This window comes from Platalea leucorodia (assembly GCF_965183815.1).
Source record: "Platalea leucorodia genome assembly, chromosome: 14".
In the NCBI taxonomy this organism is placed as follows: Eukaryota; Metazoa; Chordata; class Aves; order Pelecaniformes; family Threskiornithidae; genus Platalea; species Platalea leucorodia.
The window spans coordinates 11,840,946-11,863,941 of NC_138836.1; the positions used below are offsets into that span (position 1 = coordinate 11,840,946).

Below are 22,996 nucleotides of genomic sequence, written 5' to 3' on the forward strand. Positions count from 1 at the left end.
TCTGGGCGGGGATGTGATCTGCTTGTTGCCCCCATGAACTGCTTTTGTTGTTAGGCATCAAGAACCAGAATAATCCTCCAGTGCGACAGTAGGACAGGTCTTAGACATGGAAGCAGGCAAGATTCCTCTTTACTCTCTCCCGACAGAGCTTTGTAAGAAACACTTTAGCATGGAGTAAATCACATACTTGAAAAAAAGATGCCGTAATATGAACCGGCTGGCGTGAAAGTGCAGGGGCACTATCAGCTATGTCCTTTTGGCTACATAGATTGCATTGTTCTGAAATAACTCCAGCGGTGTTTGATCTCAAAATTTTGTTGGAAATTTTCTCATAGAATCAAGTTTTGCTGAAAAATGCTGGTTTGAGTCCAGTCTTTAGTCTGAAACATCTGGGCCTGACGGCTTTTTTTCCAAGCTCAGGGCAGGATTTCAAGGGATACCTTTGTCTGTGATAAAGTGATGAGTTTGGCCCTGGGACAGCGAGGCCGCGGGGCTCCCAGTTCTGAAGCGGGATGCCTGATGGATTGACCCGGGGACCAGAGACTCCGGGGTTCCCCGCGGCCACCGGGCTGCATCTGCCTCCCTTTGGAGTTAACAGAAACGCTGGAAGGAATATTGGTTTCAAGTACTGCCAGCGATTTGAGAGGGTTGGGTTTGGTCTGGTTTGGGCAGACCCTGCGTAAAAGTAAGATAACATTTGGCATAAACTCCCAAAATGTTTTTCTCTGTATAACTCTGACCCTTGTGTTTATAGTGCCGCATTGAAACGAGAGACAACAGCGACTCAAGACGACCAGCTGCCGTTGACAGAGCCGGCACCTGAGTGCAAAGGCACGTGGTCGTGACGGCCTGCAGCAGCGCTGGGGAGAGGCGATCGGTGTCCAGGCCCTACCTTCGCAAAGGCTGCAGAGCAAAGTCATACTTTGGGGGGTAGAGAGGAGAGAAGATTTTTTGTTTCTTACTGGTTGCTTGTCCTTTTTTTTTTTTTATGCAAGAGAATTGTAGCGGGGAAAAAAATGGTGATTTTGGGAAGAAACTTGTGAATGATTTATCTTACTGTGTTGAAGCTCTTCTAATTGGTTTTATGTTGCAGAGGTCTAGTATCTCTGCTGCAGCATAGAGATGTAGTGCTGGAGGGGACGGATGCTAGCCTTTGAGATGGTCCTTAGTTTAAGCAAAAAAACCTGTCGTGACTTGGCTGAGCTGGACCTCTGAAATCTCCTTGAAGACGCTCTGACAGAGACCTATTCGGTTGTCCGCTTAGTCCAGCTAATGTTTCCCTGAGCAAACCTTGCCTTGGGCTTGCAGGGGTAAGTAGCACTTCACCCTTTTCCGGGGTTCAGAGGCCGGGGTAGGGCCCTCCACGTGGAGGGAAAGCAGGAGATGCCCGTCGGCACCGCGGCGGTGGGCAGGAATGAGCTGCGAGCCAGGACAGCATCTCGGAGAGGAGGGATCATTCCAGGCTGGAGGTGTCCGGGACAGTGCCCCAAGCAAGCCGGGGCACTGGGGTGGCACCTCTTAATTTTGCTGTTCCTTGCCTCTTGAACTCCTGCATCCCACCCGAGTATCTTACTGATGTAGCTCTGCGTGCAGTTGGGAAGTAGCTCTGTTACCTGCTGTTATTTTGGAATATCAACATTTTCCATATCCCTGTGTTATCCAGTTGCTATGCAACAGGGTGTGGGTATCACATTACTGTAATTGAGTTTTCAACCAATGTTTGTAGATAACGTGGGTTTTTGCCAAAGAAAATTAGCAGTGTGAATTGAACTCTAAGGTGGCCTTCCGAAACACGATATTTTAAATGAATAGAAAATCAGATAAGCTGGGAGGAAAGCTTCCTTCTGGTTGAGCTTAGGACATAGACTACTTTTTATGTAATAGTTCCCATTATAAATAAGTATTTTCACTTGGAAATTATTATTGGGACCAAGCTGCCTCAGGGCACCAGCCTGTGGATAGAGAGAGAGGACTGCAGCATGGTCCACATTCATGTGCTAATGATGAAAGAGCTTGTGCAAATTTGGGCTGGATTATGCATTTGCTGGTACTGGTGCATCTGGGTGGCAGCTGGGGTCAGTGCTGACCAGTTGGGTTTTCCCCGCTGTTTTATGGTACGTCACTAATGATAGGTAATTGTAGTGGTGCTTGAACTTGAATAAAGCCTGTTTAGCTGAAGTGTAGTACTTTCCGCTAGTTAAGCTGTTGTGACTTCACTTCTTACGGAAAAACTCCATTTGATGCTTTGTTACAATAGGAACTATAATAGTTTTGCTTATGGGTAATGTGGGTGGTGTGTTTTCAATGAAAGGAAAATTACTTTCATAGTTGGAGACCACAGGACTTTCGTAAGGGAAGGTCTGAAGGTTTGTGTGTGAAATCAGTGTATTCCTCCTTTTTGTTACAGGGCTGCACCTTCATCCACAATCGTTTGTGCTTACTCTTAAAGCAGAGAGGTTGAATATTCAGTGATGTTGAGCATGGAGGAGGTAGAAGAGCGCAGATAGGAGAGGTTCTTCACATCTGGGTGTTGTGTGGACTGAAAATGACTTTTAGTAAATGACTCTTAGTAACCTCCTGTTCTTCCCGAGCTCATTGTCATTCCGGAGACTCGTCTAATCCCTCCCCTCTGGTTCTGTTCTCCGCTTTCTGAAACTTGTTTTCAAAGTTTTCTTGCGCTGGACCAGGACTAGAGACAACAGATTTAACCTGACGGTTGGTTTCCCATCCTGAGCTCTGTATTGCTTCCCGCCAGGCCAGGCCGGGCGATGGTAGGGTCTTTACTCGGCACCCGTTTGTTGAAATCCCGGCCTGCCGATGTGTAGGTGCGGCAGGACTCGGGCGGGGTGGGCGGCTGCAGGGCGCACGGTGACGTCTGTTGGGAAGGGTGCTCTGGTGCTGCCTGTTGAGTGTCGGCACGTGGCGAGGAGAAGCCTGCTGGGGCTTCTCCTGGCGCGGCACTTGACAGCCCGCTGGGCTCGCTGCGCCTCTGGGCTGCTGCTGGCAGAAAATGGGCTCGTTTTGCTCGCCGTGGGGCCGCTTGCGTGATGGGGCGCAGAAGGCAGATGGGAGAGACCGACGTCTGAGTCGGGGACCGATTCCACCTTCCCTTAACGCTTGAAACAGATTTGATCTTTCAGGCAAGGTGCGGGAGAAGGGAAACCAGTGTATCGAGTCGCCTCCTGCGCTGACCCGTGTCCGCGTTCGGGGCGGAATACCTCCTGATCTGCCTCCCCACGCTGCAGCGGGGTGTTGAAGAGGCACGTTTCTTTTTCACTTCCTAGCATAAGGGAACTCTTTGAAATGGAAAACCCAAATCTGCTGTGTGCTTCCTAACCGGCTCTGTATCAAACCGGAATTCACGTTGGAAGAGAATGGCAAGAGAGGTTTTCAGTGGTGGAAGGTTGCACCCCTCAGAAGCAAGCATAAATCAGAAACATAATAATCAAAGCTGATTTAAAAGAAATCGTATTGCCTTACTATAAGCATAAGACAAATTTCTCACTCTGCTTTCTGTTGAGCAGTCACAGTGCAACTGTGATGGCATCTCAAACAAGATGTCCAGGGCTGAGGGCTCTCCTTATAACAGGCTGCCCTTGCAGGAGAAGTGCTGGGCCAGCCCGCGCGACACTGAAACGGTCCGTGCTCGGGGCGGCTGTGCTAGTTCGCCGCTTGCAGCAGGACCTGCCTCGTCGCCCAGCCGCGGCTGCGGGTTCCTCCGTTGCCTGTCGTGGTACGCAGGCTGCCGATCAGCGGCAACCGGCAGCTCTTCAATATCTGCGTGTCCCTGTAATAAGGTAATATTCGTTCCTCCGTCCCTGCTGAAAGACAAGGCTTTGGGTTTTTGTGAATAATGGAGAAAAAATGTTAATACGGGGGAGGGAAGCCTCTTAAAGAGAGCATATGCCAGGCTTGCTCTACTTCACACTGTTTTCAGCTTGATAACAAGCTGAACTGGCTCATTTGGGGTGTGTGTGGAGTTTTGCCTGTTTGATATTTTTAAAGGTGGCTATGTTTATTTCGATCATAAAAATCTGTATGTATTTAATGTGAAACTGAATCGAAGGATGATCGACGTTCTTACCCACAAAGGCAAAATGCAGGTGTGAACCTGGCCCTGTCAGACAGCTACAGGAATCATCCCTATAGGAAGGTAAAGTTCCAGGTACAGAATGCCCAGGAACTGTTTTCTGTTCTGCTCTACAAGTCCCGGTGGACGTTTGCTAACATCATCTGCTTGGTGAAGAGGACCTTAATTAGTAGATACGAATTATAAATACTGGCTGCAGATGCCCGGCTGTTCTGCGGGACTCGGGGACGCTTGATCTGCCAGAGCGCGTCAGGAGACCTTGTGCGAACGGCGACCGAGGGAAGTGGTGTGGGACCCCCGCCGTTTTGTGGCCTGGCTTCTTGTCCAGCTCATTAACGTCGTCCACGCTGTTAAACTGTGGCAGCTGAACAGTTTATCCTCTGAAATTAGTAGGAAGATTAAGAAAAATAGTTTCAGAGTTGCCAGGAGCCTTTATAAGGAATATGTTTTAAGCAAGGCTCCCAATACAATGTTTAAAAAAATTTGAAGGGGAAAAACAGTCTTAACAGGGATTAAGTAGAGCAGCTGGGCACTCAAAGCAGCAGATATTGTCTGGCTGAAGTCCTACGAACGTACTGACGTCGCCAAAGCACAAGCGCAGCAGAAAAGCTGTTCGTAGTTGTGGGACAGAAACGTTTCATAAACTGACTGGCACCATTGACTTCGGCAAGAGATTTGTTTTCTGAAAGGGGGGAAGCTTTCCAATAGTTCTCGCTAGCGGTTATTATATGAAAACAAGCTGCCGGCACTGCTCGGCTGCAGGCCTGCCCAGCCCTCCTCGATAGCTCGGGCTGTTGATCGCTGCTCCGCTGAAGCTCCCATCAGATCCTCTGGTGTTTTCGAATCAAAGCAGGGGTGGTAACCGCTGACATTTCCAATCTTAGCTTTGCTCGGAAGATCCGAGGTAAATTAGGAAGATGTATCATTGCTGGCAGCGGCTGTCAGCCGCCGCTTCTCCTCTTTCTGCCCGAAGCTGAAAACCGATTAGCTGCCAATACCGACGGCCTAGAGCTGTCGCGAGTGCTGCAGCGATCGCTCAAGTACCAGTCTGCTTTCGTGTTTCTTCCCGCGGAGGGGCCGATGCTCTCGTTCTTGTACTCCGAAATGAATTTTTTTTTTTTTTTTTAATGCCAGCAAAAGGAGCTGGGGGTCGAGCTGGATCGCTGCTGTGAGCGTACGGCAACTTCTGTACGGTGAACGGGGGTTCAGAGGGGTAAATGAATTCAGTGCTGGCTGATGCTATTCACATGCAGGCTGCTTTTTTGATCTGTTTTAGGGATTGGAAGCCTCCCTTCTTCTGGAAAAAAGGGGGAGGAGTGGGGGAAGAGAAATCCAACAATTTAATACATTTCCATGTTCCTGTGTGCCTTTCCCCACATCCTAAACATGAAAAATATCAGTAAGTTTCCCTTTGGCCCTGGGGGAAGAAAAAAGGAGTCTCCAGCTGGAATTCATGAAACTTTGTTGAACAAATGAGCGGTGTCATGGGTTTGTGGCAATCTCGCTAGAGCACAAGTGGCGTGCTGAGAGCGAACAGCCGTTTCATGCACACTTAAACTGTCCTGAACCACTACCCTCCCCAGTAATTCTTCATCCTTTCCATGTGGGAGAGAAGCACAGAATAAACCGTTTAAAGAGGAGAGTTAGAAATCAAAAGGTATATTTTATCCCTTGTAAAAAGAAGGCACTGCTTTTCTTCTTGCTTTTAATATTGCCTGAAATAATGTGTATATGTCATTTCCGAGGCGCTTTTTAAGCGTGGGGTCAGCAAGTGGCTACAGGTTTGATGATCCTGCAGTCCGGTGCCTGGCAGTGATGCTGTTTCAGAGGAATGTGTTTTTTCTCCTCCTAGACTTCTCCTTACAACAATTGCCCAACTGTTTAAAAAAAAAAAAAAAAAGTGCCATGTGAAGGGGAGGAGGAGATGGAAGTGTTCCTTCCCAACCGCAGGGCTGCGCGGCAGCGGCCTCGGCAGGTCGGGCCCATCCAGCTGCTGGGCAGGGAGGAGTCGCTCCCCTCCGGCCTCGTCCCGGGAGCAGGGTCCCTGCCTCCTGGGTCTCCTTCTCCATCCCGGCCATGAGAAGCACTGAACGCACCTCGGGCGTGTTTTGCAAGGTGCCGAGCCACAGTTCTGGCATCGCTGTAAGGCTCGCGTCTCTCTCCAGCACTGTGGCTCAGCTCCTCCAGAAGCGAGACTCTGCTCGTTTGATGCCCTCGCTCCTGAAAATGGCCCCGAGTGCTGTGTTTTTTTCCTTAGGTTGACTTAAGGCTGTCGCCGATGAATTCTTCTCCAATGAGAAAACGCAAGAAAGTAAATAAGGGAAGGCCTAATGTTCTGCATCCAGGTCTTCTCATTTAACCTGCTCTCAGCTCGGGGGGGCTCCACTGATGGGGAACAGCAGTCGCTGACCAAGGGAGGAGGGACGGGGACACCCAGCACCGCGTGGTCCTGCCTGTTCTTGAAGCAGCCGTCCTAAGCCCGTTCCTGTGCTTAGCCTGGCCCTGTCGTGCTGAGGTTACCAAGGACAGTGTTTGACCCCTGTTTTGCTCTGCTGAGTGTGCTTATTACCCTGTTTCTCTGGAACTTATCTAGTTTATTTTAGTTATCTCCCTGCTTGTGCTTCCTTTTCTCAGTAAGTGAGAGGGAAGTTGGTATCTTAACTTTTGCTGGCAATGAGTTCCCTTCTTGGCATTTGTGTAGTTGGTGGTATTAATAAAAAATGTGCATATGATCTCCAAATTCGGAGAACGAGGGAAAAATGTCTTGTGCGGGTTTCTGCATTTAGTAACCAAAGCCCTTCTTAGCAAACAGCTCTGGTGCTCGGGTTTGCTGTTTTCAAGTTGTTGAACTCGTTACAAGAATAATACAGGCATGCCTCTGCCTTCCCCGCAGAAGCACGAGCTGGCCGCGCGGTCTGCGAGCTGAGGGGCCGGGAACCTGCCGTGGTCGTACGGCACCAAGCGCGGTACCGGCATCGAGCGGTCCACCACGCCGCCGGGTCAGGCAGCTTCTCCTGGGGATGCTGAGCCCCGGATGGTCTGGAAGAGCCGTCGAGGTGAATTCTTTTCCCGAGCCCTCTCCGTATGCGCAGGAAAGGGAGTCTGCCTGCGCCGAGCAGGCGGTAACCTGGAAGCGAGGCCAGCGGATCACGGCGCGCTGCATTCCTCCAGCTACTCCCCGTGGGCGCTGTGCGAGATGATGGATATTTCAGCATCTTTGTTCTTTGTTTTTCTTCTAACACTGGAGGAGTTTAAATCACTGGACGAGAGGGCTTGCCGCTTCTCCAGTTACACAAACAAGCGGTGCTGCACTAGCTAAAGCTGAACGGCATGTTTTCGGGAGAGGTGAGCGGAGACCTCGGATGCCGTTCTTTGGGAAAGGTCTTTCTCCAAGTCACAGCTGTGACATGGGCGTTAAGCTTATAGGTATTGCCAAAATCGGGACGTTGTTGCGGAGCCTGGGATGCCTTCCAGTAACAGTCTGTGCCTAACGAGGAGCTTATCGCCATGTAGTGTTCGGGCCTAGATCCTGAATAAAATATACTGTGTGGTGTCAGATGCTTAACTAAAAGAAAATAGAAGATGTTGGCTTACCTTTTAACTTCTGCTGGTTCTTTCTCTTGAAATAATAATTCTCAGGGAAATATTAATTTGTTCCAGCTTCCATGGAGCAACCCCCTGTCCCCCAAACCTCAGCGAAGCAAAATATGACTGCGTAGGTGCGGCTTCACCAAAGCAGGAGCTATCAAGTTGCACATTAATTTCTGGTTCTCCGCAGTAGCACGTGTATTCAGAGAAACCCAAGCTGTGGTACCAGAGGTGCTCTCTCCCCTACACCTAGGAACCGCTCCGTTCGTGGCTGCTGTTGTAGTTGGGGTCTGGTGGTTGGAACTCGGGGCTTTCATTCGTGGCTTGCCCCAGGGCTCGCGCTGTGTCTTTGGGCAGGGTGCTCCACCTTTCTCTTTGTTTCTTGCCTCCCCAAAAAAGGTATTTCCCCTGTTCCGGTGCTTGTGAACCTTAGGCGCTCTTCTCTGAAAGTTTGCTAAAAGTCTGTGGGATTCTTTGAAATGCCATGAGATCCCTTTTGCCTGATCCTTCGTGTTTTCTTCAGCACGGTTCAGATCATCGTCTGATGATCGCGGAGTTCCTAAAATGTGGTCGTGAGGATGAAGCCCTGAGGTTATCTTTGATCCAGTGAGCTGCAAACATCGACTGACCCTGTCCTGAGCTTGTCCCAAATCCAACCAAGCATTTGCTGGTTTGATGGGGAGAGAAGCAGCGTGACGTGGAGCAGGTGCCAAGCGTGCTCGGGGCCACCACGGCGCTTGGAGTCGCTGCGTTGTGAAAAACTTTCTCTTAATTTTCAGGTTCTTGTTCCAGAAGAATGAATTTGAGGAGAAATAGGCCCAGAGAAGACGTGGAGGCTGTGGAAGGCAATGGAATAGCACAGAGAGAGGCTGTGGCGTTTCGGTTGTGTAGTCTGGCCCGATGGGGGTGGATAGGAGATAGGGTTTGCTTTCTGTTCGTGTTTTGGCAGTAAAGTATCAGGGCGGGAAAACAACTGTTGAAGCTGAAGAGGAATATTGGTTCAAGAAAAAATGGGAATAAATTGACCACAAATAGTACAGGCAAGAAAATTACCTTTTTTTTTTTTTTTTTTTTTTTTAAATGAGAGAGGAAATTCCAGAGTAGCTTCCAGGAGAAGAAATGGGAAAAAAATTATCTGTTTTTAAGGTGGAGTTCAGTTTATGAAAGAGTTTGTGTGACTTGATAGGAAGGGAACTGGCCTGGATCTGCAAGGTTTTCTGGGGTTTCTATCTGAGAATATATGCTGCTTCTTCAAAGTAACAAAAAAAACTAAATCATGTTTTAAACTTATTTTTAAGTGTATCATACAACAGTAATTAAAAAATCAGCTGTATTTTGACTCTATAGAGTGGCAAAACCATGTATCAATTATTTTAATGCTTTTATTCTATCAAAAAATACGTATATTTTTACGAGGCCACTGGATTGTGTCATGCATAAAGATGCATCTGGGAAAAAAAATTGCGGTCCAGGCAGCCTTGAAGAGATCTGTGCAGTCTCGTTGCAAGCACTGGGGGGAGTGAAGGAGATTACCATTAATAATTTTTAACCTACATGAGCATGCATTATGCTGCTAATTTTTTCCTGCTGCTGAATTAATGTCAATGTTGAAACTATAAACAATTCCCTGAATAAAATTTTGTTTGGTTTGCCTTGTCCCACAGATTAACAAATCTGATTACTGCATTTAAATTTAATACCCCAAAAATTCCCTAAATGAATGATTCACTGTGAGGCCATGAGCAGATGTAATTATCTATGAAAACTAATGAATCATATCGTTAGGATATTTTTCCTTGCAGCTGTCTCCAATTAATATGTCCGTCAATTCTCAGGGTAACAACGTCGTAATCCCAGTGTATAGGTACCGCCGGATCGCTGTTCTCTTCAACAGCCGCACTGAGGAATGAGGAATTCTCCGTCGCTTTTTTGGTTGTATTTTTGGAAGATGAAAAGCAACGAGATTGTGTTTTGAAAATATTCAGGTGATGGAGTGGTGTTTGGCTTGACTGCATCCCTTTCACATTTCCCTAAGCAGGGAAGCCTTTACAGAAATCCGTTTTGGCCAGGATCTGAAGCTTTTCCGTGCTAATTTTGTCTGTCAATGTTCCTAGCTGAGATCCGGATGTTCACGTGGGAGGCTTTTGCTGAGCAGCTATTTTCCCGTGTAAATCGAGTCCTGGTTTGCTCAGGGTGGTACTTCGGTACCTACAAGAGTGGATAAAGCAGTTTTTCCACTCTCGGGTGAAGTGGTAGAAGATGTTGAGTCTTTAACAAACAGCTCAACTATCCTGTAAACAGCGGAATGAAGAGATAAGTAAGTTAAGGGGTCGGTCTCTTCTCCCCAGTAACGAGTGATAGAATGAGAGGAAAGGGCCTCAAGCTGCGCCAGGGCAGGTTTGGGTTGGGTATTAGGAAAAACTTCTTCCCCCAAAGGGCTGTCAGGCCCTGGCCCAGGCTGCCCAGGGCAGGGGCTGAGTCCCCATCCCTGGGGGTGTTTAAGGAACAGATAGATGTGGTGCTCGAGGACAGGTATAGATGGACTTGGCAGTGCTGGGTTAACGGTTGGACTCGATGATCTTAAGGGTCTTTTCCAACCTTGACGATTCTGTGATTCTATGATTAAAGGAGACTTCCCAAAGCCTGGAGAGGAGGGACTTTCTCTGGTTCGGGTTTTACTGGGTTGGTACCCCGGTGGCCCTGCATCAGCTCGTCCTCCTCTCCTCTCCAACAAGGGATTCTGCTCTGTAATTATTTTCATGTTGATTATTTTATCTGTTAATAACTTAAGTTTACCTAGGATGGGGCGACGGAACAAAAGAGTACTAGGGCAAACGTAGGTGCCTGACATGCACCAGTAAGCTGGTCGCTGTTGGCTTTCTTGGGTGCTGCCGTTGGGCCGTGTACGGCGACCCGAAGGGTGCGCAGCTCTGGGGGGTGTTGGTGGCAGCGCGGGGAACGCCTTTGAATTGAACTGCAGTCGGTGGGGAGCGGAGAGCTGCTGAAAATTGCGTGAAAATAAACTCAACGGGTAGTTTACCGTATGGCAGAATAACCAACTCAGAGCGAAGGCACGTGGAAGGAGGGATGCGGTTCAGGTTTCCAGGCTGCGGGTTAATGTGGACAAAAACCACGGCCGCAAGACATCTTTTCCCGTGACGTGGTCCCTGATCAGAGTCGAGAGGTGCCTGCGGGAGGTGAGAAGCTGTGGAAAGGCGTCTTGGTTGAAGACGGGTGCGGGAGGAGGGGAGACGCGTGTGCCTCGCTCTCCCGACCTGCGGAAAGGGAACGGCAGCCTTTGTGTGTCCGCTTTTCCTAGCTGCCCATATCCCAGCGAGGATATTTGTTGTCGCAGGGCGTCTGGCTCATTTGAAGTGGTTACCCCTGCTAGAGAAGAACTCGCTGGTTCCTCGTACAAATTGATTTCCTGCTGGGAACCGAGCCGTTCCACCTCGGGCTCACAATAACATTGGCTTTTTTCCGCATTGTTTGACTGCTAGGGACATATTGATATGATCTCCTGCGAGGAGAGGCTTGGTTAAAATGAGGATTAAGAGGGAAACCGAGCAGATTGCAGGGTATTAACAACTTGTTCGCATTCCTGGGGCAGTAGGAAGAAAAAAAGAAGTCAGGCTGCTATGATTTCAGAAGAATGTTTGCTTTGTGATCCCGGAGCCCGCGCGGTGCTGCTGGAGAGGCACGGTCCGCAGCGAAGCGCTGGGCTGCGGGGATGGCATCTGAGGTATGAGGCATCTGTCAAGCTGCTGATTTCTGAACACCTGTAATTGCAATTAGCGGCAATAAAACAAAAAGGCACCGGGGTGGATGAAAGCGGGGAAAAAGTTAGAGTGAATGGGGCTGATGGGGCGGCGTGGACGGCGTGTCCTCTCCCTTCATACGAGGATCATTGTGAAAATACCAGAGTTAATTTTCAGTCTGTCTTGATGATCAAAGCCAGACAATCCGGGATTTTCCTGTGGGCTTAGTGGGACTTCCTATAAAAAGCCTGCGTGACGTTTGTTTATGAAAGCGCAAACCTACAGAATTACAAAGAGCAGGAGTTTACAAAGGAGCAGCAATTTTTGCTTTTCCCAGTGAGAGTGCGATCGAAGATACACGTACGATGTGACCTCAAAAATAACTTTAGTCACCATGTACAGAAAGTAGGACGGTTTGTTGTACCACCTGTACTGCACTGTGTTCTCTTAGCTATTTTAATAGCTAATTAATCTTGATTTGCTTGGATTTAAGAGGGTTTTTTTCTCTTTTGGCACATATGTGCAACCTATTATATCATAAATCCCACACATTTCAGCAAATGTCATCCTGATCGTTCCCTACAGCACGGCATAGTACTAGTAAAACACTCAAGGTCAGGAACTTGGATTCTTTAACCACTGTATTCGAGGAAGCCAATTTATTGTTCTGTCGCAGCAGAAAAGGGTAATTTCTTTTGGACCTATATCATATTGGCAGCCAATCTAGGGAGGTCAAAATTGTCTTAACACTGTCGGTTTTGTGGGTGCATTAATCTGCCTTAATAAATTAACTGTTGCACCCCACTGCTGCCAGCACAGGGCATTTCTGAGTATTTAGTGTTTCTGTGTTCCTCTAGAAGCGTGACTTCTTTTTGTGCGCTCAGTCTTTGACCTGCCTCTCGTATCCTAAAATCGATAAAAGTGTTCCTTGTACTTTTTACTTCTGTCTGTTAAAGGGTTTAAAGCAGTTTGCCTGGGACTGGGGGAAATGACCTTCATATCAAATAATCCTGACTTGGCAAATTGGGGGTTTGGGTAGCTTTCTTGTGGCTATTTGTGCTGTGAAAGCTGAATAAAAATTTGCAACTTGAAGTCTTCAAAAGTGAATTAGGTGTGTGTTGACTCGAAAGAGCCATTAGCGTGTCCTCAGTGTGGGATGTTTCTTGTTTTTCATTGCTGCTTAATGTATAGCTATTACACAGTGTCTGACCTTTTCCCTGGGTTGTTTTGGTGGGCCTGTGAATGGGATGTCAGAACGATAATGTGAATTAAAACATCTTGCGTAAGAGAATGACTTTCCTGCTCTTTTCCAAAGAGGAAAAAAAGCTTTAAAAAAAATTAAAAGAAGAGGGAGACTCCTCTCTCAATTTGCCATCTCTCTAATGCTTTTATTGCATGTTTTCTCCTGCTTTATTCTTAATATTTTAATTTTTTCAAGCGTGTCTCTTCGAGTGGGGCTGCCTTGTGCCTGGAGCAGTGTCCGGTGGCCGTCGCCCGCGCGGCCCTTCTCCGCGTCGCTGCCCGTGGCCGTCTCGCCGGCGGGCAGGGCGGTCTGGAGGTGCTGCGCCCGCCGCTGGCCTCCCAGCCGCACCGTGGAAGGGTGGCTGGTTCGTAAGGCGCCTTTTGCCCACAACAGCTGAGTGGTCCCCGTGGCGGTCATACCCTTCCTAGCTAAAACAGGGCTTATTGAAAATGTTTTAAGATTGGCTAAACCAAGTGGCTAAACCAAACTGTTGTAGATATTCCAGTCCTCGTATGAGCTCAAAATCTTTTATTTCCTTTTTCAGAACACTTTGGAGTGTTTTTTCTTCCTCGTAGTCTGTATCAGTTTTTCAAATCCTTACTGCTGATAGACAGGCCTGGCTTTAGAATCAAGAATCGCTATTTTCAGCCCACCTAAGAAGCTCCTGAGAAGTGCCGTGTCCTGGGCTGCGCAGAGCCGCGCTCTGCAGCGTAACGCCTTGTTGCCAGGCTGGTTTACAGCATCTCCCTTTCATAAACAGAGTAGGCTTGTGGTTGTGTTGACAGCTTGACGCTGCCGTGGCAGGGATTTGTTCAAACCTCCTCCAACGCTCCTGCGAGCAGAGCAGACAAAAGGGCGGCATGGGCAGGACCTCCCGTAACGAATTGGGGATTTGAGAGGAGGCTCAGTTGATAAAGAGGGGCCAAACTTGGTCATCGCACGTGCTAGAAATTAGAGAGTCGTATTTGGCATCAAGATCATCACGCTTGCATAACAGAGATGCCTGTATGATATAAATTTTGTATTGCAAAATATACTTTTAGATACTGGTTTTTGGATAGTGAGCTATCGTGCAAGACTGAGGAATCTTACTGGAAGAGAGCAGGGAGTACCGGCACTGTAAGGAGGAGCCGTAAAAAAGATGGGAGCTTTAGCAGTAGATCCTGAAGTGAAAAGAAACCTCTGAAGTGGGTGAAGGCAGAGCGATACTCGGTGCTGGGGGTGTGTAGGAGGGCGAGCGACAGCTCTGCCGAGCTCGATGCAAGCCTGCAGAGCGCCGCTGGCACACCGCCCTGCCTGCAGAGAGAGGCTGGTAAATCCCCGGAGTCCCGGGTGGCTGATAGAAGTGTAACCAGTGGCCACTTCAGTCTTTAATTAAAAACAAACGAACCCCTTATACTGTGCAGATTGTCAGCATTTAGCATAGAAATACTAATGAACCGGACCAGGAGGTGGACTTCTATTTGTTCAGAGTTTCAAGGACTCCAGTGGTAATCGTAGCTGGGGAAGAACCTGATGATGTGATCTCTTTGCTGAAATACAAGATTAATGGAAGTTAAATGGCACAAGCATAGGGAGAGCACGGGTTCTCCACAGGGCCCTGGCAGGAGGTCTGCAACTGCTCTGGGAAACATATTACATCATGGTTTTTATTAAAAGTGTGATAAGCACGCATAGCGTTCTGCAGAAATTTTGAAAGCTGACACGGATGCGTCAGTCCTAAAAGCACGTGAGCCAGTATTACAGACCAGCCTCAACGTCCTTGGCCTCAGTAAGACTGGGAGTCAGGAGGTAATCCAGGCAACAAAACCGATTTAAGCTTGAGTGGCTCGGTGCTGGGGTCAGAGGGTGAAGTGCCGTCAGCTCCCTCCTGGCCTGAGCAAGTGCTAAATTCTGCTAGTGCCCTGAATTCGTGGGGCCTGACTCCCACCAGCGATGGGAGATGGGAGCCAAAGGGCTGTATAGTGGGTATAGGTGAACTGAAGGAGAAAGTGTACCAAGTGTACCAAAATACTCCATTTTTCAAAAATAAAAAAAAGGCTTGTGAAGAGAGGAAAAAAGATTTATCAGTTTGGAGTGATGGGCTCAGTTTCACTCGGATGAACCCCAGAATTTAGATGGTAAAAGTGGCTGGGGCTGTGTCCTCGCAGCCCCTGAGGTTTGGTGCATCTGGAGGCAGCAGGGGAGGGACCGAAATGGGGGAGAATCACAGAATCGTTAAGGTTGGAAAAGACCCTTAAGATCATCGAGTCCAACCGTTAACCCAGCACTGCCAAGCCCACCACTAAACCATGACCCTAAGCACCACGTCTCCCTGTCTTTTAAATCCCTCCAGGGATGGGGACTCAGCCCCTGCCCTGGGCAGCCTGGGCCAGAAGCTGCGGCTGGTGGGAGGGCACGGCGCAGCCAGCGTGCAGCACGCTCTGGTTCCGCTCTCTTGGGGTTCTTGTGCTCTCGAGGTCTTTTAAACCGTTCTCCTATTTGTTTATTATTCTCTAGACACCACCCCGGACAAGCAAGGTGCTGTGCAGCGTATCTTGGTTTTGGGAGGTGGTTATCGCAACGTGAGCTCTGCGCTCTTCCTCTGAGCTGTCTCACGGGGGGCTGCGGAGGGGTGGAAGCTGCCGGCCGTCGATGCCATCTCAGTGCGACAGCGCATCTCTGTGGCTTGCAGCTCCTTGCTGTCTTCCAGCCGCTCTTACAACTTCCCTTGTAGCTGTAACTCCTCTCTACCTGCTCTTTCATACCCACATACCAGCGCTTTACGTTAGAAAACTGACAACTTTGAAAATTCCTTCTTGTTTTGCCTCACAGATGGGCACCAGGGGTGCGTCTTCGGAGGCAGCGGTCCTCATCCCCCCAGAGCCAGCTCTGCAGGGCTCGGCCGGGCGGCACGGCCGGGCCGCGCTGGCCGGCAGCGCTGCCTTGCCCTGGACGAGCCGCAGCTGTTGAACTCAGCACCTTGGTCTTCCTCGTCCGGGGGCCAGTCAGCGGGTAACCACCCCCAACGAAACCCGTTGATGCTGGTCTGACAGCAGGGGCCAGTCTCACAGCAAGGAGCTCTTGAGAAACTGTTCATCATTCTGCGGCTGGAGGTGTAGTCCCTGTGCCGTCCGAGCTGCGTGCTTTCCCCGGCATTCCTCGTACGCCGCGTGGGACACGGCACCGAACCTCGGGAGTCAGCCCCGCTAAGCTGAAGTCACCAGCGCTGAAGGAAAGCATCGGTTTGATTTAGCCGTATCACACTTGCAGGAGTTAGTTATTTAGGTTAATTTATTAGGGAAGAGCAGGCAACAGCACTAAGTCATTTCACCTGGCTGCTGCTTACCCGTGCTGTACCGGGGGCAGAAGGGAGAGTAACCGGTAGGCAGGGACACTGGAAATCAGTGCTTCTGGTCACGTCAGTCAGCCTTTTGCACTACAGGCACATGCAGACCAGACATCTCAAGTGAACCGCTCGGTGTTGCCGCGATGCTGTTTTAACACACTTTTTTTTTTTGTGCTTGAGTGCATAAATGACAAAACACACCAGGGAGAGCACCGCGCAGAACAAACGGCTGTGAATGCCGGCTCTTTGAAAGCGGGGTGCTCCCCTGCCTGCCCTTGGGGTGCCCCGGCCGGGGGTTGTCTTGGAGGGACGCTTCTTGCCAGCTTCTGGTCACTCTTGTGGCTTGCTTAAGGGTAGAACTTTCTTTAACAGTTTGCATGTGACAAATACTGATTTGTGTGAACGCTGCTGATTTATTACTCATTGTCCTAAAAGTAAGAATCTGATAATGGAGTTTGGGGATGTTTCCTTAGCTTTTGATGTGTAGGCAGAAGGTAGAGGTGCGTTGCTAGTGGCCTCCAAACTGTATCCTACCATAGCCAAGCAAATATCATCCCTGCAGTACTCTTGCTGAAGCACTGTGACTGCAGACACAGTGCTCGTTTAGGTGACCGGCGGCGAGGAGTGCCTCTGGAGAATGGAGGATTTGGGCTCAGGAGCTGATCCGTAAGGAGACCTGCTCTTGGGGCAGCGATGCGGCCTGCCCTGCCGCCTTCTTCCTCCGGGCAACGCAAATTGTCCCAGAACTGCTGACCAGAAAATGAATTCACTCCTGCTAGCATTATATTGTGATTATTGCCAGGGACTCATGGGTTTTTTTTCTTCTATATCAGTCCCGGTTTGGAGAAGCAGTAGTGGGCTCAGGTCTTCGCGTCCCGTGCTCCACGTGGCCTCCCTCTGTCCCCCCGGGGCTGCAGCCTGCCCTGTCTGCTCCCGGGGTGCTCCCTCCCTCTCTGGACACAGCTGGAACAGAGTCGGTGAGCACGAGGGGCAGCTTTCCTTTTCATGAACCGCTGGCCACCGGGTGTTTTCTGCTGACGGCATCCGAAGCGAGTACACGAGGACCTCTCCTATCCCTGTTTTCAGTCAGGAAGCGAGGCAGAGACCAGCTAAAGAATAAATACTACCTCAGATGAAACTTAATCTGTTTTTAAAGAACTCCCTCCCACTGAAATGGAGCTTTTTTTCCTTTTTTAACAGTCCTACTCTGAAGAGTCTCTCCTGGGGTGTGTCTCATCCTCACTTAACTATGTTGAAGTTTTTTGGTTTTTTTTATTCCGAGTTTCTGGAAGCTCCAAAATGCTGTTACGCATTTTTAATTCAAAATGCCCTAGTGAGCCTTTCCTTTTCTGAATCTCCAGAGTACTCCAGGGGGAGAAATTTAAAAAATAACATGTAAGCTTTAAATAATTTACTATGAGAGTAATTGGGTTTATACAGCAGTTCATAAACCTTTAGCTGGTAAAAATCAAAGTACCTTAATCTGAAAAGCAGATGGGGGGGTTGTCAGGGTGAAGGCTTATAGAGTTTTCAAAGACAAATTGTTTAATTCCATCACTGGCTAGGAAAATAAATAGTTCTGCTGCTCGATTGAAAACAGAAACATCTTAGAAATGAGACTTTCTTAGCTTTCAAGCATTGTTCGTTCTACAACAAAGAAATCAAAAGAAACTTGGTGGAAAGATGTGATGGAGTTCTAGTTTATGAGAAATGAAAGGCGAAAGCTTCTAAACCACATTTTACTATTCTTACTGAATTTTCAAGTGCTTTTCCTCCCCTCCATTCAGGGGCTGACACTCTGTACAAGGCATCTGTTCCGTGTGAATCAGCGATGCATATGATGTCTGTAGGTCATTTCCTTCTATCAAGAGAGGTGGCAAGACTAGCCATAGTCTCTGCCTAAATACCGGAGCGGTAAGTGTGAGACGCTACTCTAAAATCCCACTTTTCAATACAGCGAAACTGTTTGCAGCAGATTGAAAGCTGGGAGCCATGCCTTGCCTGTGTAATGAAGGCTGCATTTGTACCCCCATAGTAATGCTACTCACAGGCCAATCAGTAGTATCTAGCCAGCACATCCCCTCGCAAGTGATGGTCTTGCTTTAGTTGGGCTAATGGACTGATGAGATCACCTCTAATTTGTGTATCAAGCTGGTTTGTATCACATCGTTCAAAAAAAGAAGGAGGGGAAAAAGCCCCCCACACAAAACAACAAAACCCTCTTTATTTTTTTTTCTTGCTGGACTTCAAAAGCTTGCATTATAAACAGTGTGCTCTGCCCTGTGAAAGCGACGTTTTTTGCTCGGAGCCATTACCTCAGCCAATAAACATCAGAAAATGAGCGCTCGTTTCGCCGTTTGGTTTTCATTTACTCCGGAATTATGACAGGCCGGTACGAGCAGCGCTGTCGGTCCGTACGGGAGGAGATGCCGGGGAGATGGCTCGTGGGCTGAGCTAACTGGCTCGCCGATTCGGGGCTTTAATCTGCTCGCTGCACCCACAGGTGCACGCATCATTCTGCTTTGGCCAAGAGAATGAAGCAAGCTTGAAGCAAGAAGGATGCTTAGAGCATGTATGATATTTTGCTAATTGTTTAAACACCTGCAGCCTGAAACCTGTAAGAATAAAGTTTCAAAGACCTCCGAGGGCATATATCTGGTTATTGGGGGCTGGATGGAGCGGGGGTCCCCAGGCTTGTGGTGGTGAGCTCGGAACGCAGAGACGTGGTGCATCCGGCTGCATCGGCACCGCTGGGGCGGATGCGGCTGGGTGCGGGTGCGATGCGCCGGGGCCCGGTCTCCGGGTGGTGGGGCAGAACTTGCTGGAAGTGAGAACAAGCGACTTTAAAAGGCATTTCAAGTAGCTGAACCCCACACGCGAGGGTGACAGTGGCATCGAAGAAGCCGGACTGGACTTTATAAGTGTGCTGAGGACAAGAAAAGGAATAAGAAATTTCTGTCCTTCTGTGATTTTTTTTTCTCTCGGGGGCTGCTGAAGCGCCCTGAGAAAAGCAGCATCTTCTGTCTGGCTCGGGCTGTGCTCTCGCAGGTTTTTGTGTTGCACGTTAAAACGCTGACAGCAGAGCAGTTCAGCGCACGGCACGTTTTCTGTGTCTCTCCTCTTGTAAGGAGCGTCTCCAGGACATTCAGAGTTTGGAAAACAGGCGATAGCAGGAGCGGAAAGGGAGGCTGGTGAGCTGAAGGTTTTGTTCAGCCGAGATTTCGGACTGCGTTGGCTCTTACCCAGGAGCAGCGTGTTTCAGGCTGGCCGTGTGCTCAGGTGCTGGTCGGAGAAGGGTGTCAGGCTTCGGCAGGTGGGTTTTCAGTGCTCTGTTTAAGCCTCCTTGAGAAGGAGCTGATGCCTAGTGATCACAGCTTGAGGCAGAAAATCGAAATGTCTGAGCCAATCTGGGCGGTCGGGTTCGGGGTCAGGGAACAGGACTGACATGCCAACTCGCCAGGCCATCCCTTTTCTTTCTGCCAGCATATTTGCTCTCCTCAACCCCCTCTTCTCTGTTTTACTCCGAGCTTCTCTCGCTGTTTCCCATCCCTTTGCTCTCTGCCTTGTGGCGTGGTGTATATACACCTACCAGGTGGGACCTGGCGCTCGCCTATCTAGTACAGTAAGCGTTAAACCTTGGCAATGACAAGTTTTTAGGCTGGGCGCTGAATACCACCGCAAAGGTGGTATAGACGTGGTGGTATAGGCTGCTGGTATAGGTGGTAAAGGCTGCTGGCGTAGACGTCCTAGCCTGCCTGAAGCTCCTGGCCTGGAGGGCTTCCCTGAAGCTGCCGTGGCTCTTGGTTGCGGTAGTGCAGTGCCCTATAGCGGACACAGGAGCATAACCCCACGGCGACGTTTGCACTGTTTGGTCAAATTCTTGTCTGTTGTTTATTGTCCTTTGCCTGTTGTAACGCTTTTCGCCCTGTTTCAAGCATTGATTTGAACTTTTGGATAGCTGCTTCTGGACTGTAGGCTGGAGCGGATGCTCTTCTAGTGGCTTATCCGGCTTTTTTTCCATTTTCAGACCTGTGCCAGGAATAAGCCACGGTTCTCCGGTGTCGTGAGCAGTGAATGGGGTATCTGTGCGTGCTGGATGGCAGAGGTGTTGTGATAACCAGGTTAATTATGCTGAGCACTTGATATTAAGTGATGAAGGAGAAACGTGTTACTCTAACAAAAATATCTCCCGGAACATGGCGGTGTGTCTTGTTTCAGCGTGACAAAAACCAGGTGAGCAGAAATAGTCGGCCGCAGCTGGAATAGCTATTAACAAACATGCCTGGCCGCCAGAGCCTGCTCTCGGAGCCGTGAAACCTGATAAGACTCGATCCACAGCCCTAATAAAAGGAATTTCCATACGCAATTATTTCAGCTAGGTTTTAATCTTATAATAGTGTCTTTTGTTGAAAGGTCTGCAGGTAGAAGACACTGGGTAATCCTCCGGCACCTCCCGGAGAAGGGGCGCAGGCAGCGCTGTCCCGGCAGGCTCACCGCCGGGGAGGGCGAGAGTCAGGTGCGGCGCGCGTGGTCTCTTCCCCCGACCTCGCTTCTGATGCCCTCGGGAGCAGTCGGACACGGATCCGCACGGAGGTTTAGCCTGGAGCTTACCGAGTCAGCGCACAGGAGGTGGGGAGTGCGAGATGGGGAGCGGAGGGGGAAAAGTTGGTAGGTGATATCACCGAAATAGCAGAGGAAGCCGTTCTGGTGGCCCAGGATGCTGATGGCAGCGGTGGGGGTAGATAACAACACGCGCCTACACAATGTTTGTCCTTCGGGTATCAACGTACAGGTATCATAGTACTTGTAGCGTAGTACTTAGTTTGGGGCAAAACTTCTGTGTTTTCTTCTTCATTTAGGAACCAGACAGGAGGGAATCGATGTGGTTCTAGGCACTGTACACGTTAGCAAGCTGGCTACGTTACAGTTACGGTCGTTACAGGGTAAGGGTATTTTTTGGCAGACTTTGTGCAGCAGCAGAGCGTTGCGGTAACGCTGTTAATTCAACAGAAGAACAGGTTTGCGTTGATCGTGAAGAGCGTTTGTCCAGTTTTTGGAAGAAGTAAGAGGACTCGGCCGTGGCGTTCAGCGGCGAAGGTGAAGAGATGGACTCGGAGGTGGTGTGGCTCCGATCGGGAGAGACACGCTCAGGGAACTAGAGCTGAAAGAATGAGATAATCGTAAGAGCCTGGCACACAAAGCTCCACATTGTATGTTTGGTAGGAAGAGAGAGTTAATAAAGTACTTCAGTAGAAAGCAGAAGAAGTAATTGAGTTAGACTGTAGTGTGTTTTGTGAAGTGAGTGCTGACAGAAGAGTTAACCAAGCAGAGCGTTGTTGCTTAGATGTCTTCCGTGGATCAGCCAGTCCTTTCTTCCAAGCTGCTCTAGAGCCGAATTAAGCCTGAAGTTGTTTTTTTCCAAAACTGCTTTCCCTCTAAAGGAAAAAAAAAAAAAAATTAATAGCAAAAATGGAATTCTTTTTAGCAGCTAACTTATAAATCTAAAAATCTGAATAAATAAATGGCGCAATGATCAAAAAATGTTACATTAACACTTTTTTATTACATTAGCTGAGGCACTTCAGTAACATGCCGTTATCCTGGGGCGCTGGGGAGATTATGATTTTTCTATTTTTATCAGTTTTACTGTTCTACACCCTTTTGCCGCCGGTTCCACTTTGCATCTGCGTTGCTGGCATTTGAATTTCCATGAAGTCTGGCTGGAAGAATTTAATTTTTGGAGCTTATCTTGTTGCTTTCTATCTTACTGCGTGTGTCATTCATAGCCAGGAGAGAGCCATTGGAGGTGGCAGTCCAAGGGAACGAGGACTTCGGCTCTCTTGGAGCTCATGGGGATTGAGCATTCAACTCTCACAAGGCGTATTTGAAACCTGCCGTCTTCTCATCAAATTGGGGAGCTGGTTGTAGAAAACAATCTGCAAAATTCAGCTACGTAAACTGGCAGCTGCTCGCAGTGGGCTCTTATGCGACTGGTTCAGATGAAAGCCGGGTCAGAGACGCTGCTACAAGTCTGGGTTGGTTCGGTTAGGTTAGCTCGCTCTCTATCAGACAGCAGGATTCATTTTCAAAGTTGTCTTGGGGCTGCCCGCATTGTTTGGGCTTTTTATGTTGGCTTTCTTGCTGAACTGGGCTCGTAGTTAATGCTGAGTTGTGATTTCCATGACAAGTCCTCTTCTTGGAGATTTACAGCTCAGCTGCTTTAATTTGCCAGGCTAATGCTTTGGAATGCAGGTTGACAGTCCAGATGTGAAACCTTTCTCCTCGGAAAGAAAACAAAGGATTAAATGTGTTTTAAGAGGGTTTGAAAAAATAATTTAAGATTGAGGCCCAGAACCTAACATCTGAAGTCTTGAAATACTGCTGCTAGCTGGTGATGGGAAACTTCAAAATCCGGAGACTTGAAAGCGTGTCATCTTTGGCCAGGCCGCCGGTACCGCTTGGCTTTGGGTGCACCTGTTACTGCCCCTATCAAATGTTTTGTAAGATTTTACAAAATGTCAAATAATCAAATCATGCATTTTTAGGCAATTAGTGCAGGTTACAGAATGGCTGGGGTATTGCTTCTGCTAAAACGTGTGGTGATGGGGGGATGACAGCGGGTGCTCGCTTGGAAATGACAGCATTTCCCCGATATTAATTGGTAAAGACAGTAGCTCATGCCTTCCGATTTGACAAGCTGCCCCCCCCATTTTCATGCAGGGGCCTATAAATAGGATTATTCTTGTTTTCAGGGTGCGTGGAGGAAGGCCCAGGTGGTGCAGGTCTGCCGCGGCGGCTGTTCACCATCGTCCCCGTTGCAGGGTGAAGGGTCTGACCAGAGTACGGGGATTCTCTAAAGCATGACTGAATTGGAAAAGGGTATAATAGTGGTGTTTAATGTCCAAAACATTTTTTGTAGAGAGAAACATAATGGCCTCAGCCAAGCCATTGAATCTGATCCTTTGTGCTCATGAAGATTCGTACAATGC

General features: G+C 48.8%; 1 protein-coding gene across 4 annotated transcripts in view; it reads left to right on the forward strand.

Annotated features, from left to right (window-relative positions):
• The window catches only part of STX8 (syntaxin 8), a 107,594-nt gene that overhangs the window by 30,109 nt on the left and 54,489 nt on the right, over positions 1-22,996 (forward strand). The window contains exon 7 of one of the 4 annotated variants that reach the window (XM_082326670.1): positions 15,494-17,195. The exons of 2 other annotated variants lie outside the window; for them this stretch is intronic. In XM_082326670.1, the coding sequence (XP_082182796.1) occupies positions 15,494-15,711 (218 nt within the window). In that variant the 3' untranslated portion in view covers positions 15,712-17,195. Of the gene's footprint in view, positions 1-6,983; positions 7,412-15,493; positions 17,196-22,996 lie in introns of those variants that run through there. One more of the 4 variants, XM_082326673.1, reaches the window with a different exon arrangement.